General features: G+C 35.9%; 1 protein-coding gene across 1 annotated transcript in view; it reads left to right on the forward strand.

Annotated features, from left to right (window-relative positions):
- The window catches only part of LOC134755660 (F-box/LRR-repeat protein 7), an 84,775-nt gene extending 68,619 nt beyond the window's left edge, over positions 1–16,156 (forward strand). Inside the window, exons 5-8 of the mRNA XM_063692197.1 lie at positions 6,311–6,496; positions 8,799–8,944; positions 10,521–10,694; positions 13,855–16,156. Coding sequence (XP_063548267.1) covers positions 6,311–6,496; positions 8,799–8,944; positions 10,521–10,694; positions 13,855–14,067 — 719 coding nt within the window. The 3' untranslated portion in view covers positions 14,068–16,156. The remainder of the gene's footprint in view (positions 1–6,310; positions 6,497–8,798; positions 8,945–10,520; positions 10,695–13,854) is intronic.
- The last annotated feature ends 1,273 nt before the right edge of the window (positions 16,157–17,429 follow it).

Below are 17,429 nucleotides of genomic sequence, written 5' to 3' on the forward strand. Positions count from 1 at the left end.
AGATATTAGCACCAGTAGGTACGCTGAGTCGATAACGAAGAATGCAAACGACACAGGAAAAAAATTAATTATTAAATGTTTGCTTATTTGTTTTCTAAACGGCGAAATAAGACTGTTTGAAATGGCGTAAAAGTCATAAGGCGAAGGGAATGTCACTTTTGAGGTGTCAAGTTTCGCTATTATATTAGAAGGGAAGACATTTGAAGTGCCTACATGTAAAATACCACTAGAATACGACGATATATTAAATATATTGTATTTTATATATACTGCACGGATATGATGGTAGTTTTTGTCTACGTGACAGTGTGATAAAAGGGTGTCCGTCCCTCTCAATCCCATGTGTTAAAAAGTAACGGTTATTTTATTAATATGTGGATAAAGCCATGTATAATACGATTGCTGATATAGAAAAACGTGAGATTTTCAAACAAAATTGCCCACAAAACCCAATTTATAAGTACAGATGTAGATTTTACCTTATTTACAATACAACAAGTATTTTAGTCATACTTGTTACGGCCATTTTTTGCCCGGATGCTGCACTTCATGATAAAAGCAAGCCGCTTTGCACAGTGCTAGTAGGGACCAAACTGAGTGATTTGACCCGCAGCAGCGTAAGTTTCACCCCTTAGGAACAGAGATGGCGCCACTTCTTAAAAAATATTTAAAAAAATTCTACAAGCTAAACCAATGAACCGATTTAAATGTTTAATATCTCAAATGAAAGCTCATTATATACATTACTTTTAAAAAAATACTCAAAAAATATATACTGATTACTTTCGACAAAAAATGGCATCTTAAGTTTTTTTTTTACTCGATTGATAGTTTATACTTGGTTTCTCAAAAAAAATGTATGAAACATGAATAGCCTAATGCATGTATATATTACTGAATCAATAACAAGTATTATAAAAAAAACCCGACACCGATACCTCTCATACTTCACGAAATATAAAAGTTTGAATGTGAGTGTAAATTTCTTCAAAATATATTTCAAAAAATTCTACAAGCCTAACTATTTGACCGATTTCAATGTTTAATATCTCAAATAAAAGCTCATTATATACATTACTTATAAAAAAATACTCATAAAACATATACTGAACCCTTTTGGCAAAAAACGGCATCTTAAGTTTTTTTTCTTACTCGATTGATAGTTTTTACTTGATTTCTTAAAAAAAATATTATGGAACATGAATAGTTTAATAAATATATATATAGTACTGAGTATATAAAAGTATTACAAAAAAACCCGACACCGATACCTTTCATTCTTCACGAAATATTTAAGTTCAATTATGCACGTTCTTACAAATAAATCCTTTAAAAAAAATCTTCAACCGCAGTAAGTGCACTGATTTTAATATGAAATGTGTCATATGAAAAGAAATCACCCAATTTATTTTAATAAATAAAAAATTTATAAATAAAAACTGAATAAAGTTTTTTCCTGGTGGTGAATTACAAAAAAAATATAACAAATCTAAAATTAGGAATTATTTTTATTTAAAGTGACTACATTTGTAAACAAAAAACTTAAATGTCCTCTTCGGGTTCATATTTCATATTTATTTATTGCAACCATGGTTTTATAGGTATTACAAATTCTTGGTAGTTCCACATGGACCCCGTGGGGGCATACCAATATTACATGCATACTTAGGATCTAATCTTAAATCTATGTGTATAATATAAAAGTAGGTCAATTTAGTAGTTTTTATACATATAAGCCGAATTGAATCAGATAATTTTCAGATAATTGTCAGTGTATTAAATACAAAAATAAACGGGCAACTAATTATTATTAGGTGATGTCAAATTATATGGTTCACCGGTAGATGTAAAACTGAAAAAGAATAGTCGTTTTGAAGTACTCGTACCATTCCAATACTACAAAATCACTGATCATACATGAACTGGTTGCTGTAGATTACTGTTGAATTATTTTTGTGCCTAGTTGATAACCATTAAACCTATAATTTTGTGCCAGACCTATAATTAGTGGTCAGCATGCTAAATAACCCTGGATTGAAAATTACATTAACTTACTTTTGATTTGTACAGCCACATTTGCATGATTTACACTAGGCTGTGCATGGCCAGCTGACGCGACGACGTCCACAATGCATAGTTTCGCAGCCAGATTTGCAGCCACAATGGTCCAAGAGGCTTAATTGAGACCAAATCGCTGTAACTGCCGACCATTCCGGAGTCCAACTCTCTTTTTCCTCAGTCCATCCCCGAAAAGATGTACATGGTATAGAAACTTCTGGTTTCAGAGCGTTTCCCCATATATGGCCCTCTTGGTAAGCTGCTCGAAGTGCATGTTTATAGAGAGCAGCTGATGTAGGTAGCAGGGTTGGCAGGTTCTAATTTCTCGGCCAAATCAGATTTGTTCCCTGAACGACGCCCTCCATTGACTGACAACGAAGGTGGACAAATTTGGTTTCCGTACTGGAAGAGTTCGTTCAGATCAAGCTGCCTTTCTCTGGCCACTATAAAAAGACGTGAAAATAGGAGTATGTCAACTTTTAAGTTTTTGATTTTGTCAGTTGTCAGGTGTGTAACTACATATTTTAATTTCAGTATAAAGTTACCCTAGATTTGTGTTATTGTTTGGCCAAACGGAACACATAAACGTAAATAAAGTTCACAAATATTTGTTTGCTTCAAAAAACAAGCTTGTGACAAGCCTCCCACCTACATCAGCTGCTCTCTATAAACATGCACTTCGAGCGGCTTACCAAGCGGGCCATATATGGGGAAACGCTATGAAACCAGAAGTTTCCATACCATGTCCATCTTCTTGGGGATGGACTGAGGAAAAAGAGAGTTGGACTCCGGAATGGTCGGCAGTTACAGCGATTTGGTCGCAATTAAGCCTCTTGGACCATTGTGGCTGCAAATCTGGCTGCGAAACTATGCGTTGTGAGTGTCGTCGCGTCAGCTTACCATGCACAGCCCAGTGTAAATCATGCAAAGGTGGCTGTACAAATCAAAAGTAAGTTAATGTAATTTTCAATCCAGAGTTATTTTGCATGCTGACCACTGATTCTGAGGTCTGGCACAAAATTATAGGTTTAATGGTAATCAACTAGGCACAAAAATAATTCAACAGTAAATCTACAGGCACAAAAATTATCCAACAGTAATCTACAGCAACCAGTTCATGTATGATCGGTGATTTTGTAGTATTGAAATGGTACGAGTACTTCTCAAAACGACTTTTTTTTTCAGTTCTACATCTACCGGTGAACCCGAAGAGGACATTTAAGTTTTTTGTTTACAAATGTAGTCACTTTAAATAAAAATAATTCCTAATTTTAGATTTGTTATATTTTTTTGTAATTCAGCACCAGGAAAAAACGTTATTAAGTTTTTATTTATTAATTTTTTTATTTATTAAAATAAATTGGGTGATTTTTTTTTCATATGACACATTTCATATTAAAATCAGTGCACTTACTGCGGTTGAAGATTTTTTTTAAAGGATTTATTTGTAAGAACGTGCATAATTGAACTTAAATATTTCGTGAAGAATGAAAGGTATCGGTGTCGGGTTTTTTTGTAATACTTTTATATACTCAGTACTATATATATATTTATTAAACTATTCATGTTCCATAATATTTTTTTTAAGAAATCAAGTAAAAACTATCAATCGAGTAAGAAAAAAAACTTAAGATGCCGTTTTTTGCCAAAAGGGTTCAGTATATGTTTTATGAGTATTTTTTTATAAGTAATGTATATAATGAGCTTTTATTTGAGATATTAAACATTGAAATCGGTCTAATAGTTAAGCTTGTAGAATTTTTTGAAATATATTTTGAAGAAATTTACACTCACATTCAAACTTTTATATTTCGTGAAGTATGAGAGGTATCGGTGTCGGGATTTTTTTATAATACTTGGTATTGATTCAGTAATATATACATGCATTAAGCTATTCATGTTTCATACATTTTTTTTGAGAAACCAAGTAAAAACTATCAATCGAGTAAAAAAAAAAAACTTAAGATGCCGTTTTTTGTCGAAAGTAATCAGTATATATTTTTTGAGTATTTTTTTAAAAGTAATGTATATAATGAGCTTTCATTTGAGATATTAAACATTTAAATCGGTTCATTGGTTTAGCTTGTAGAATTTTTTGAAATATTTTTTAAAGAAGTGGCGCCATCTCTGTTCCTAAGGGGTGAAACTTGCGCTGCTGCGGGTCAAATCACTCAGTTTGGTCCCTACTAGAACTGTGCAAAGCGGCTTGCTTTTATCATGAAGTGCAGCATTTTGTTCATAACAAGTATGACTATTTATTGAACTCAAATTTAACTCATAATCACTAGGACAATCTGAGATGAGAATCTAGGGTACTAATGAAATAAATTGTGGGTCGTGATAACTCCTAAGAACAAAACAAACTTTTCTATTCAAACTAGCGTTATGAAAATGAAACGACTTGAAATTACCTACTTAAGTATTTGTTCTAAGTGGAAAATAATGTCCCGTTTCTAGCGAAAATTGGTTAATGATAATGAAAATACATTTTCATATTTCGCTCCGAGCTTTAGCTATTATTTAAATTGCACAGCACTTAATTTTACATTATGAAAATTTCATGAAATGAATAGGTAAAATCATAAAAGAAGATACTGTTAATTGTTACGAGTACAAGACAGGTCTGAGTGACTTGGGCGATAATACCTATATAGGCTTGTAGCTAAATAAAAATGTAAATCCAAATATACATAATTTGTAAGATAGAGAGATTTTATATTAACATTAATAATCCAGTTAAGTGTGCCAATATAGACTTATATTCTAGGTATTAGGCTGCGTTTCCACCAGAAATGTGCGAGGATACCTAGCGAGGAATGTGTTTGTTAAATATAAATAATAATAATATAAATTGTCCACTAGAGCTGCGCTGAGCGAAGATAGGTAAAGGCTCCGTCACATTGACGCGTTAGCGTTCTGGAGCCCGGCAGTAGCAAGGCGGTGATGTCACTTTGAGCGCGGTCGGCGGATTGAAATAATTTTGATCGTGGACCCGCGTTGTATTGTATGTTACCTACGGCTACGGATAGTCGGGCGTTCTGTAATATTTGTGTCTTAAATCACATTGTATAACACACTCAATCAGTTTCTCCGTAACATCCGTCATTGCAAACAATATTGTTATTTACTTCGTTCCGAACAAGCGGCGCCTCCGATCCGCGCTCAATGTGAAATAAGGGAAAGTAGCTAGAAAACGAGGCACATATTATTTTGCCTCGTTTTCTAAACTAAAAACCATGAAGACTCTGTCAGATTTACTAAAATATTGATGAGCACCCGAACACACGTAGTAAACACCTTATAACCGCGGTAGTCTGATGGCCAATGTCACCAATGTTTTGCAAATGCGACATATCGAAAAAGCAACTTAACAGCGCTCCAGATTACGATAATGTCCCCTTTGTTATTGCGTACGTTTATGGCGCAATGAATCGTTTTTATGACTTCTGTCTCTTTACTGCTTTATTCTAAACACCAAGTGCCAACGCTAAGTACTTCCCTCGTAAAGAACTTACGTTTTCCGAGGTATTTTATTCCGTGGTCACAAATACAAAATGACGTAATTTCACAGGCAATTGCATAGTCTGAGCTGAATGATTTTTGGGCTAAGAAATTGGAAGGATCTACGTTGTATACCGAGCGCTCGGACTATAAAGGAAGACGTAATATAAGGAAAAGCCCCAACCTACAAAAGCCTGCCAATAAAAGAGAAAAGTCATTCATTAGAAAGACAAACTTTTGAGGATGGATCCTTTTCCTCCTGTTGTCTGTTACACCAGCACTTTTCGCCTGCTTAGGTTGAGAACTTTAGTCATTATGATGGCTTTTCTATAATAGAAATGAAGATTTCGATTGTAAAGTTTGTTATGTATGTAAGTGTGTTTGTAAAATGTATAATTTTGGTGCAATAAAGAATATTTACTTACTTACTTACTTATGTCCAGCAGGTAGATACGCTCACTATTTAAGTAGTTTGCTATTTATTATATGGTATTTAGGTAATATTTATCCATTAGAAAGTCTTGCACTTAATAATATATTTGCTAAATAAGCTATTTAAACTCTTGCTCCCTAGCCTGTTTTAGTATTAAAGATATAACAATTGTACGATTACTCCGGTTCTACGAATCCATCATAAATTTCCTTTTGACGTGCCGAAGATAGATCTTTCCCGTATAAAAAAAAGATGTAACCTTTTACCCTTAATTTTGTGTGGAATGAGATGTAACTAAGAATTCATGATTGTTTACAGGTTGCCCATCCGTGGACTGGCCGGAGTGGGCATGGTTAGAGGGTCGGCTAGCGACCCGCCGGCCACCGGTGGAGTACATAGACCTCACGGATTGTGGAGCTGTCACAGACGCTGGCTTGTGTGCGTTGTTGCACACGTGTCCCTCGCTCCAGTACCTGTACCTACGAAGATGTACCCTTGTCACAGGTAATTCTTAGACTAACTGAAGTGATTTATGGCTGGATGGAATCCCGCTTTTTGTACTGTAAGGTTATCTTTTGGGAAATAAAGGTAAAATAAATTTGTAATATATCTGACCGACTGAAGCTGTGAGTAGCTTGCATGCATTGTGTACACAAGTCCTTTGATCCTCTATCTCTTTATCAGGTATCAGTAAAAAGCATGTAGATGAAATTTGTTTCCAGGTTGTGTAATTTCGATACCAGCGAATGCGAAGGAAGGTTTGTTCGTATTTATCAAGTTGAATTGTTTGCAGTCATGGGTTTGGCTACAAAATGTAATTACGAGGTAGTTAGGGCCGTTAGAGCAAGGTTTTAAAAGCCAGCAAGTGGCATTATTTTAGTACTTTGGGGACGAGTTTTGTACTAGCTTTTGTTTTTTTAAGTGACATACCTATAAACATTTGACTCATACACATAATTATCTCTAAAACTTCCAAAATAATGCAAATGCCTCTTTCAATACTTGGCTCCTTCATACCACTTCTCCCTTACGTGTATTGTCTGATCGCAAAACATAAGTCACTGTGCGATATAAATCAGGGGAGTATTTATCACGTGAGGGTTTCGTGTTGTTTCGCAGTTTCGACGATATTAACGCACAGAATAGATAGTACCTACTTCGTTATTTCTCCCTAATTCTCACTGTTAAACAAAACCGGTGTTTGACAGCGAATCAAGGATAATAGAGGCACAATTCATTACAGAGCTCTAACGCATGAGTGATCCACGTTTATTTAATTACAGAGAAGCTATAAATAGACTTCGTCATTCATGCTTTTTTGAATGTTTTAATGACTTTCCAATAAAGAATACCTACACAGAACACATTTTTAGGTTTCCGTAGCCAAAATTGCAAAAAAGGAACCGTATGTCACAACCATTTTTTAGGGTTCCGTACCCAAAGAGTAAAAACAGAAGCCTGTTACTAAGACTCCGCTGTCCGTCTGTCCGTCTGTCTGTCACCAGGCTGTATCTCATGAACCGTGATAGCTAGACAGTTGAAATTTTCACAGATGATGTATTTCTGTTGCCGCTACAACAACAAATACTAAAAAGTACGGAACCCTACGCGTCCGACTCGCACCACTCCGGTTTTTCTTTAGTTAGGTATTTGATTAAGTGAATACTTTTGAAAATAATAACTAACCCCAAACATTTTTAAAATATAAAAAATAATAAATATTTTCCACGAAAATTGTACTGAACATGATCGGTCGAACCATTATTTAGTTGTACCCAAAATACAGTAACTTGATAATACCTATTTCACTTTATAACAATACTGAATTTCAGTTTCCGAACTCTCCTCCGAGGAAACCATGGACAACCTCCTACTAGATTTCACATTATAAGGCACCATTTAGACGGATCAAAAACTTGCATGCAGTTTTCGTAACATTGCAGTATTTGATTAATCGACTGAATTTATTGTACTCTGTTAAATCTCATCCATTCACTCATTCGCTGAGTCTCATCCATTTTACTGCACAAATATTTGTTATTCTATCTGTTTTTTTACTGTACTCGCAATTCTTTGTTTTTTTATGTTGGTAAATAAATATCTTTTTTTAATATCCAATATTGCCTGCAAGTTCTCGCGCCATATAAATGGGGCATAACATAAGGCATAATAATATTCTCAGTTGCGTCTACGTATATAACTTTAGCGCGCGTGAAGTAATTTAAGATGTATTGGCTGGTGAGCACACCTGTGCTTGTGTGGATTTGTGTAGTTTTCGGTTGGATTGATGGAAATCAATTCAACTAGCGATTTACTATATAGTTCAAGTTCGATCGAATGGAAATTCTTGGGAGGTTATTACGCAATAAGTAGATAAGCAAGTGCCCAAATGACGCGAGGAATCCTAAGTGTTCAGCGGGGCGCATATCTTCTCACTTTCTCATCTGGAAATACCTGTCCTCCTGTGTGAACTGGATGCAGTGATCTGTGAAGGAAATGCTGTACATTATTTGAGTTGAAACCTTTGTCGGAGCCCAAGCGAATTTTAAACTAGATGCATATTATGCAGAATTTCAGTATAATCTATTTAAAACTTTGTTACGGGTTTATGAGGAACTCCTGTTTAATTATATGCGGTAAATTGTTTTTAAACTTGGCAAAGCAACTGCTCAAATTTGAATATTATTAATGGAATTTATAAAATAAAATAAAAAGTCGTGGTTCCTAAGAGTTGCTATTGGATTTCTATATATTTCTTAACATTGAATATTGCACGTAAACCCAACTAAAATTACGTTTATTTCAGATGGAGGCGTCCGGTGGATCCCTTCGTACTGTGCGCTCAAAGAGCTCAGCGTGTCCGACTGTACGGGCGTCACGGATTTCGGTCTCTACGAGCTGGCGAAACTCGGCCCCGCGCTGCGCTACCTTTCCGTCGCTAAGTGTACTCAGGTAAGGTACCAAGGTATAGTTCACGCCAAGTTTTACGTCTTAGGTTGCGAGACGATTTATTAAAAAAAATTGACATTGTCATAGACGGTGGAAAAATATATTTTTTCTAGCAAATACCTCCCAACGCTCAGTGTCGATACGCCTTAAGGATGACTCACGTTAGACCAGGCCGTGTCCGGGCCGGAGCTTCCGGAGCTTCATTTTCTATGGAAAGCATCACGTGATCACCTGTCATGTCATAGAAAAGTAAGCGCCGGAAGCTCCGGCCCGGACACGGCCCGGTCTAACGTGAGTCATCCTTTAGGCTAGGTTCAAACGGCATTAATTTTTCCCGTATACCGTATACGGGATTTTATCGAATACCGTAGATACGTGTACACTTTCAACCTTTCAACGCGGCTTTCTCATCTCTCGAATCCTTGAAGCTACATTGGGACAAAAATAATCCCTATCCATCCACGGAGGCTTCTGGTCTGGGTGGAGGTTCCTGGGCTGCAGGCACCATACAGACAGCCGAATCACTCCAGCTTTATCAGGGTGTAATGAAATATTTGCGCCCTGCTGTAGTTATCTGGCTTTTTAAAAAGATTTTGGATTTCAAATTATTTTCACTACTGAAGTGCCCTGCAACTATCAGTTAAATATTCCATATGCCTGAGGGGCAATTATGTTATCAAATATTACTGTGCGTAGAAGGTACCTATTAAATTAATGTGTCCCATCATCCTACGAGTATCAATCGTTTGTGCCACACCGAGAACTCTTCGGTAACGATACGTCAGGTAAATGGTAAGCGAGATATATGAACGAATATCTCGGCTGGAAATAAATGGCGTCATTAATAAAGTAAACGGGGTTCAGAAGTTGCCTTGTGTGAGCATTAGAGCAATGCTCAATAAATGGCAAATGTGTCTTTAAAATTCCGTTTATACTTACATGTTTATGTAGAAAATAATTAATTTACAATATTTTTACTATCATTCTAATCATTTTAGTAACGATAAAAGATATTTTGAACTTATTAAACTTTTCCTAGATTAAACTTTGTTGATACAAATTATTTACCTTGCTCAATGCAAATGAAAATTATAGCAAAAACGTTTACAAACCGTTTTGTTTATTAAAGCTCTTATTGGTCTTTATTCAAGGACTAGAACTTTTAAATCGTTTTGGTATGGCATTTAATTTAGCTTTTAATAACTTTAATTGGATTTAGTTTAATAAGTTTTAGATTACTTCAGGTTACACTTTAAAGCAGGCAAACACTTTATATAGTTCCATGGGTCCAGATGAAAATGAGTTTGCTTCCAAATAACGCTGAAAATAGCCAGAACTATTTTAGAATTATAAAAATTATCAACTTTTTGTACCTTACCTTTTTTAATTTACCTGTAGACTTTCATGGTCTAATAACTTTTAATTCGGATACCACAAACTACGATGTCTATTATGAACAAGGGCCTTGTAGTCGATAATTCCTACATCGCGCGGTATTTATCTTAGTGCGTAAGGTATATTTTCATAATTAACTCACAATTGTATGTATACTCGATCCAACAAAGCGTTTATTCCCCAGGTGTCAGACTCCGGAGTACGGACACTAGCCCGTCGATGCTACAAGCTGCGGTATCTGAACGCGCGCGGCTGCGGCGCTCTGGGAGATGATGGCGTGGAGGCTGTGGCTAGAGGATGCTCCAGGCTAAGGGCCTTGGACCTCGGGGCCACTGACGTGTCAGAGGCTGGTTTACAGGTAAAAATGATACTAGTTATTACTTACGTAAATAAAAGTGGCCAAGCTCCAATCAAACCACGATGTGAAATCGTCGACAGGTAGATCTTACTCCATGTTAAGGACCCTAGATTTGAGGGCCAGATATGCGTAGAGTACGTATGCGCAACTATCCAGTACCAAGTTAGTTTTTGCTAATAATAGTTTATGCCTAAAGTTATTAATTTATGCAGAATAGAATTATTACGAAAAAAATTATGCCAAACTTTCTTCTTCTGTCCAGTTAAATAATATTGTTGTTGTTGTTGGCTAAAATATAAATTCTAATGATAAAGGTAGGTAACAGTTATCCTCTGTTTAAGTCGTATGAATAAATAAGTAAATGGACCACAAACAAATAGGATTTTTAATTAATCTAAGCTTATATCATCGCTGATAGTAGCTGGAAATGACGTCATTAGAGAGATATTCGCATCATGTAGTTTTTATAAGCCCCGATAAATATTATAATTAAAGCTCACTTCAATATTATTTCCACTCGTGACGAGTTTCACTAGTAGGTACAGTGTGGCAGAAAAATACGATAACAAAGCATTTTTAGATATATTTTTCTTACTTACATGTCTTTTACAAAATGTCATTTAATATACAATTTTATTCTTCTTCTTTGTCATCACACTCTTGTCAGTATATACTTTAATTATGAATGTTGTATTAAAATGTCGTATAAAATAATAACTTAATAAGGGTATGTTTGCGTTGAAGCTTTTTGAAGTCGCGTGTCTTTCCGACGTATAATAACTTTAGTCTCGTTCCTTTGATAACGTTTTACTCATTAACTTTAAAGCATTTTCATTACATTGGATATGCCTTCAGTTTAGCAGGTGGGGTGATAAATCCTTTATATAACCAGTATTTGACCATTAAAATACTGGTTATATAAAGGATTATAATTCAAATTTATTTATATGTACTACCTAGTCAACATCCGTCATACAATACTTAAGAAGATGACTTAAGAAAAGTTTTCTACAAAATACTACGATGTTTTAGTTTATAATGTGGGTGTGCTGCCGGGCTAGCACATGATTGGCACGAGAGTATCTCGTCGCGACATAGACTACCCGTCACTCTTTAATTCATACAGTTAGTAAAAGACGGGTAGTCTATCTCGCGGCGAGATACTGTCGCGCCAATCATGTGCTCGGCCTACTGGATTTGAAAATCATCGAGTAATGTCACTGTAAGCGAGAAGGAAAGCTCTCGCAAGGAAAAGATAGTCAAAGATGGAAGAAAAGTTATTTTGAATGCAATAAAACATTTACATGTCTAGAAGGATTTCGTAGCTTTCCAATAAACAATGTTTTGATATTAGTCGTTGACATGACTATACTACATACTATACATACGAAGTACTCACAATATTTCCATATGTAAGCTGCTATTTTAGGGCCAAATATAATCTTGTCAGGTTTTAGTAGACAACATATCAAGCGGTAGATTTACAAGAAATATGAAAAAAACAATGGCAACAAAGGGAAATTCAGACGGCGGTCCCGACAGTTAAACATGTCACCCTCTAGCAAGTTATTCCCCTTTGTGTCGCATATTGAACGTAGGACGTAGGTACATAGTACATACTTATGTTTTGTGTGGGCTGCTATTGATTTGGTCTTCCATTTGGTAGCAGGGATACATTCCTAGTTGTAAATCGAATTCAAATTCTCAGCTCAAAATATCTGAACACGCACTCTAACGCCTTGGCAATAGAGGCGTGTTCAGATATTTGTTAGCACCTCGGGCGCTCCGATATATCTGATGGCGACTGTACAATCCCTGAGCGGGAGCAACAATGAGAGCCGGTCAATTGTTATATGCAAATAACATACGGGTTATCGACACCTAATACAGCCACTGTAAATATAGGTACGTAAAGCAAAATCTCACATCACAGGAGATTTTGGGCTATAAGTTGCACATTTGTAACTATATAGTTACCTATAATAGCTGGATCGATTTTTAGCCCCCGAAAATCCCCATATAGCAAATTTCATCGAAATCGTTAGTCGTTTCCGAGATCCCCGAAATAAGTATATATAAGATGTAAACTAACAAAACCACGTGTCTTGGCCATTTGACCAAGAGTTATATTAATACGGCGGTTACGTGTTTTTTACTATTTTTTTACCTACTAAATTATGTTCAAGCTCAAGACAGCAGGGATGCTCACCGCTAGCTCTTAAAAAGTTGCGGTGATGCATGCACGTATGCATTTGACATATTTTACGGCTACATATTGATAATTTTTTTTTTAACACGCAGATACGTCTGCGTAGCTCAATTGGTTAAGAGCAACGCACGGATTGCGGAGGTTGCGGGTTCAAATCCTGCCGGAAGTGTAACTTTTTCCATTTTTTCCTTTAATATAAAATTTACATATTGATTGTTGCATCTCTCCTGGTAATTCGTATATTATGTAATAACGAGGAGAAGGTGTCTCTAAATGTACTTTCTAAATGTGTTTTGTGTTCCATGCAATGTTAAGTACTTATATTATATTACATTGAGACTAACATAACACATCGGATAGTACATATTACGGTTTTAGATGGATCCAATTTCCAGTGTATTGAAAACATTAAAGGAATCTATTTTGAAACGAAATTCAATAGGCGGGTCAATGTACGAAAATATACATGGAAAACGGCTCTGCTTTAGCTGCCTACTTGCCTAACACTTCAATTTTGTAATGCTATTTCTGGAAGAGAAATACGTATCGCAAAAATTACCATATCAAGTACAATTCCAAATGTTACACATTTATCATACAAAGCACGATCAATCACACAATCTTCCTAAAATTCGCGTATTTTGTCGATCAATTTTGTAAGCAAAAATAATACCTATCGTATTCACTTAAGAGTCATAGCGATTTTGCATATCATGATTAGAATATTTCCGTACAACTGAAATCTATTACCTACTAATCCTCTTCTGTCCATCTTTCCATCTGTTAGCGGACTCTATCTAAATAACCGTAAACCCCATCCAAAATACGTTTTTTTTTGGTTGAACAAGTGTGAACCGTTAAGAAAAAAAAACAATGTAAAATGTGCGAACTCCTCCAACTCGCACTTGGCGAGTTTTCTTTACTTTTAATAAAATCAACACTTTTTCGCAGATCCTCGCCCGATGCTGCCCCAACCTGAAGAAGCTGGCTCTCCGCGGCTGCGAGCTGATCGGAGACGACGGACTAGAGGCAGTGGCTTACTACTGCCGCGGTCTGACGCAGCTCAACATCCAGGACTCACCAGTCACGCTGAGGGGGTACCGGGCAGTGAAAAAATACTGCAAGCGATGCGTTATTGAACATACTAATCCTGGATTCTGTTGACGCTAGAATCCATTGTATCGAAAACTGGTTTAAACTAAGACCTCCCTGGACACCCCTAACCTGAATGTAACATCGCTGGAATAGCAGGCGTCCATATGCTAAGGTGACCGCTTATCAGCAGGCGGGTGGTATGCTTGTTTGCCACATAGCATAAAAAAGAATCGCTCGTGTTAGCGTAATGTTGGCAATGTCTCACGCAGGTAAACATTCACCAATCCACCAACCAATCTCGCTGAAGAGAGACTAAAAGAAAAAAAAACTGCAGCGTACACACAGCTGCAGTGCTGCCGTCAAATCGTGAATATTTCTCGGAAGTTGCGGATTTGTTAGAAGTTAGAACATGATCATATTCCTGGATTTAACGTTGAATACTGGCCAGCGTCGAAGGAAAATTGAGATGTGCCTTGTATCGGAAAACAGATTTCAGCGGATTCGTCAGACGCCTTACACGTTTTGATTAACGCTTGAAAATGGTTTCGTCTTGTAGCTATCGATTTTGTGTTGGCAGACAACACACTAGGAGATATAATCATAGTTCGGCCATGTAAAAACAGTTTTTCTGCTGGAAAAGTTAATCCATAATTGATTTGACTTAATTTTAGAAGCTCCATTCCAAATTGGAATGAATTGGAATGGAAATTTCAATTCTACTTAACTATGAACTGAAATAGTGTATGATATATCTATTTCAATTTATAACGTATACATAATTGTGTAACTATTTAAAAAAAGAAATCTAAAATATTTCATAAAATAATTTGATTTGATCCCTAGTTGTCTACTTACCTAGTTTAAAAAACCGGACAAGTGCGAGTCGGACTCGCCCACCGAGGGTTCCGTACTTTTTAGTATTTGTTGTTGTAGCGGCAACTGAAATACATCATCTGTGAAAATTTCAACTGTCTAGCTATCACGGTTCATGAATGAATGGTGACAGACAGACGGACAGACGGATATCGGAGTAATAGGGTCCCGTTTTACCCTTTGGGTACGGAACCCTAAAAAAACGGCCCTTCAGCGAGCAAATTAACCGCCCGAATCCTTCAATTGTAAGGAAATCTGACAAGTATTTTGTAGACATTATTACGCAGTCCGTAACTTTTTGTGTAGGTACCTTAATTAAAATACTTATTTTGCTTGCTTTAATTTGTTTTGAATACAAGCAATTACCTACCGTTCTTATATACCTTTGGCATGTCTCTATTTTTACTCTGTTTAGTTTATCATTAAATCCATGGACGACGTAAATTGAACATAATGTTTAAAACTGTTTTTTGCCCTCAGCATGTTAGTCAATTTGAGACCTATACTTTAAATAGGTACCTACCTACTGTATTTTGTGTATATAAATCTAAGTGGCGCGTAATCGTTTAATAACAAGTGCGTCTTTTTTCTCTTATGACTTATCAGTTTTATGACGGCAAAAGTTGTAATTAATGTTCGTTAAGGGGTTAATCAGTTTATTCATGCTCTGTATATGCTTTGTAGTCTGTTGATAAGCTATACTATACTAAGGTATTTTTGACATTTAGATGAGACCTGTCACCGTACCCAAGCTAAGTCAAAAATACTATCGCTAAGTTGTACATAATTAACCAGAAAGTGCCAATTTTGATCGTACATTGTTTTGAACTTACGATGGTTTTATTGAAAAAGTTGTCTTGCCAGGCGGTGTTACATAATGATAAATTATCTTTTGGTTGCTTTTAGTCACATATCATGTAAGTATATTGTTGAGAGATATGGAGATGTAATCACAGCTAAATGGCAGCCACAGCTTTTACATGAATATCAAATTTACACTATAGTAACAATTTTGTTAAATAATCTTTTCTTAATATAGACTTAACATGTGCCATAGAGTATAAAAATAACATCACAATTTTATTGAATTCTCCTAAATTTCGTTTTTATGGTCGTATGAAATTTTCCTACAATAGGTGTACTGTAAATGTATAGTTATTATATTATTTGTAATTATATAGCAAAATTCTTGAAAAGATACAATATTAAAAACTGTAATAGATGTCATACATTAAAGAAAAAGTGACGAAGCCCTCCAGTGGTGAAGGCCGGATTCGAACCGGATTCTTTTTCTTTAATATATGACATCTATTACAGTTTTTAATTTATATAATAGTAGTGAGACTACTTAAAAAACACAAATCAAAATATTTAATAAAATAATTTGATTTGTTCCCAAACTTGTTCAAGATACAATATTGTTTATTATTAATGTAAAGTGAACTTTATTAACACAATTGCCATTGTTGTTTTAGTTTTTATTTTTATTAAATTATAATTTTCAACTAAACTTGTTTAATTTTATGCAACCTTTATTCTGTTTAGGCATTTTAGTTTCGTTTTCTTTTGAAAAACGTATCCACTATCCTGCCGCCTAAGCCTTTTTCGTAAAACAATATTTGGAAAACAAGATATTTCTTAGGGGAATCTTCAGCTCTGAACTATCAAATCTGAACTTATTTTGCAGTGCATCTCGTGCGCACTTAATAGTAGCAATGTCAAATTAATATTATGTAGTTTTTGTTTTGTTTTTATGTGGAATGTTTCACATCATTTATTTTCTAAAAAAGTAATCATTTCTAAATTTGCCTTCGGCTTCTGAAGTGTTACATAGTTTATTACTTACTGATATAATAAAGCAAAATGTAACTAACTATCTAAAGTGTCTCAGCGACCTAAACAGGGTCTTGGCTCTCAAAACAAGGGCATGCCACTTTTTCTAATCCTGCTTACTGATGAATTATAATAAAGCAAAATGTAACTAACTAACTAAGGTGTCTCAGCGACCCAAACAGGGTCTTGGCTCTCAAAACAAGGGCATGCCACTTTTCCTGATCCTGCGTCGTCTCCTACCTATTATCGGCTTTAAGCTGACGCAGATCAGTGTTGGCCGAAACGTTAATGCATCATCATCATCATGTCAGCCGATAGACGTCCACTGCTGGACATAGGCCTCCCCCAAGGCTCGCCACTCCGACCGATCCTGTGCCGCTCGCATCCACCGAATTCCCGCGACCATTATAACCAGTACAAATTGAACCGTAAACTTTAACCGTCCGTTACGGTTTACGGTTCAATTTGTACTGGTTAATGGTTAATTGCAATTAACGTTCGGCCAACGCGGATCCGCATCTACACTGTCTCCCAAGAGGTATGTGGGCCAAAATGTAGACCATATGTGGTATTTTCTATAAAAAGGGACCTTATTGTCGATGGCGCTTACGTCATTATTAACGATGCTCCGTTATAAATACAATGTCGCGCGACGCTGTGCGGCGTAAGCGCCATCGACAATAAGGTCCCTCTTCATAGAAAATGCCCCATATAAAATTAAAAGG

This window comes from Cydia strobilella, chromosome 1 (genome assembly GCF_947568885.1).
Source record: "Cydia strobilella chromosome 1, ilCydStro3.1, whole genome shotgun sequence".
Taxonomy (NCBI): domain Eukaryota; kingdom Metazoa; phylum Arthropoda; class Insecta; order Lepidoptera; family Tortricidae; genus Cydia; species Cydia strobilella.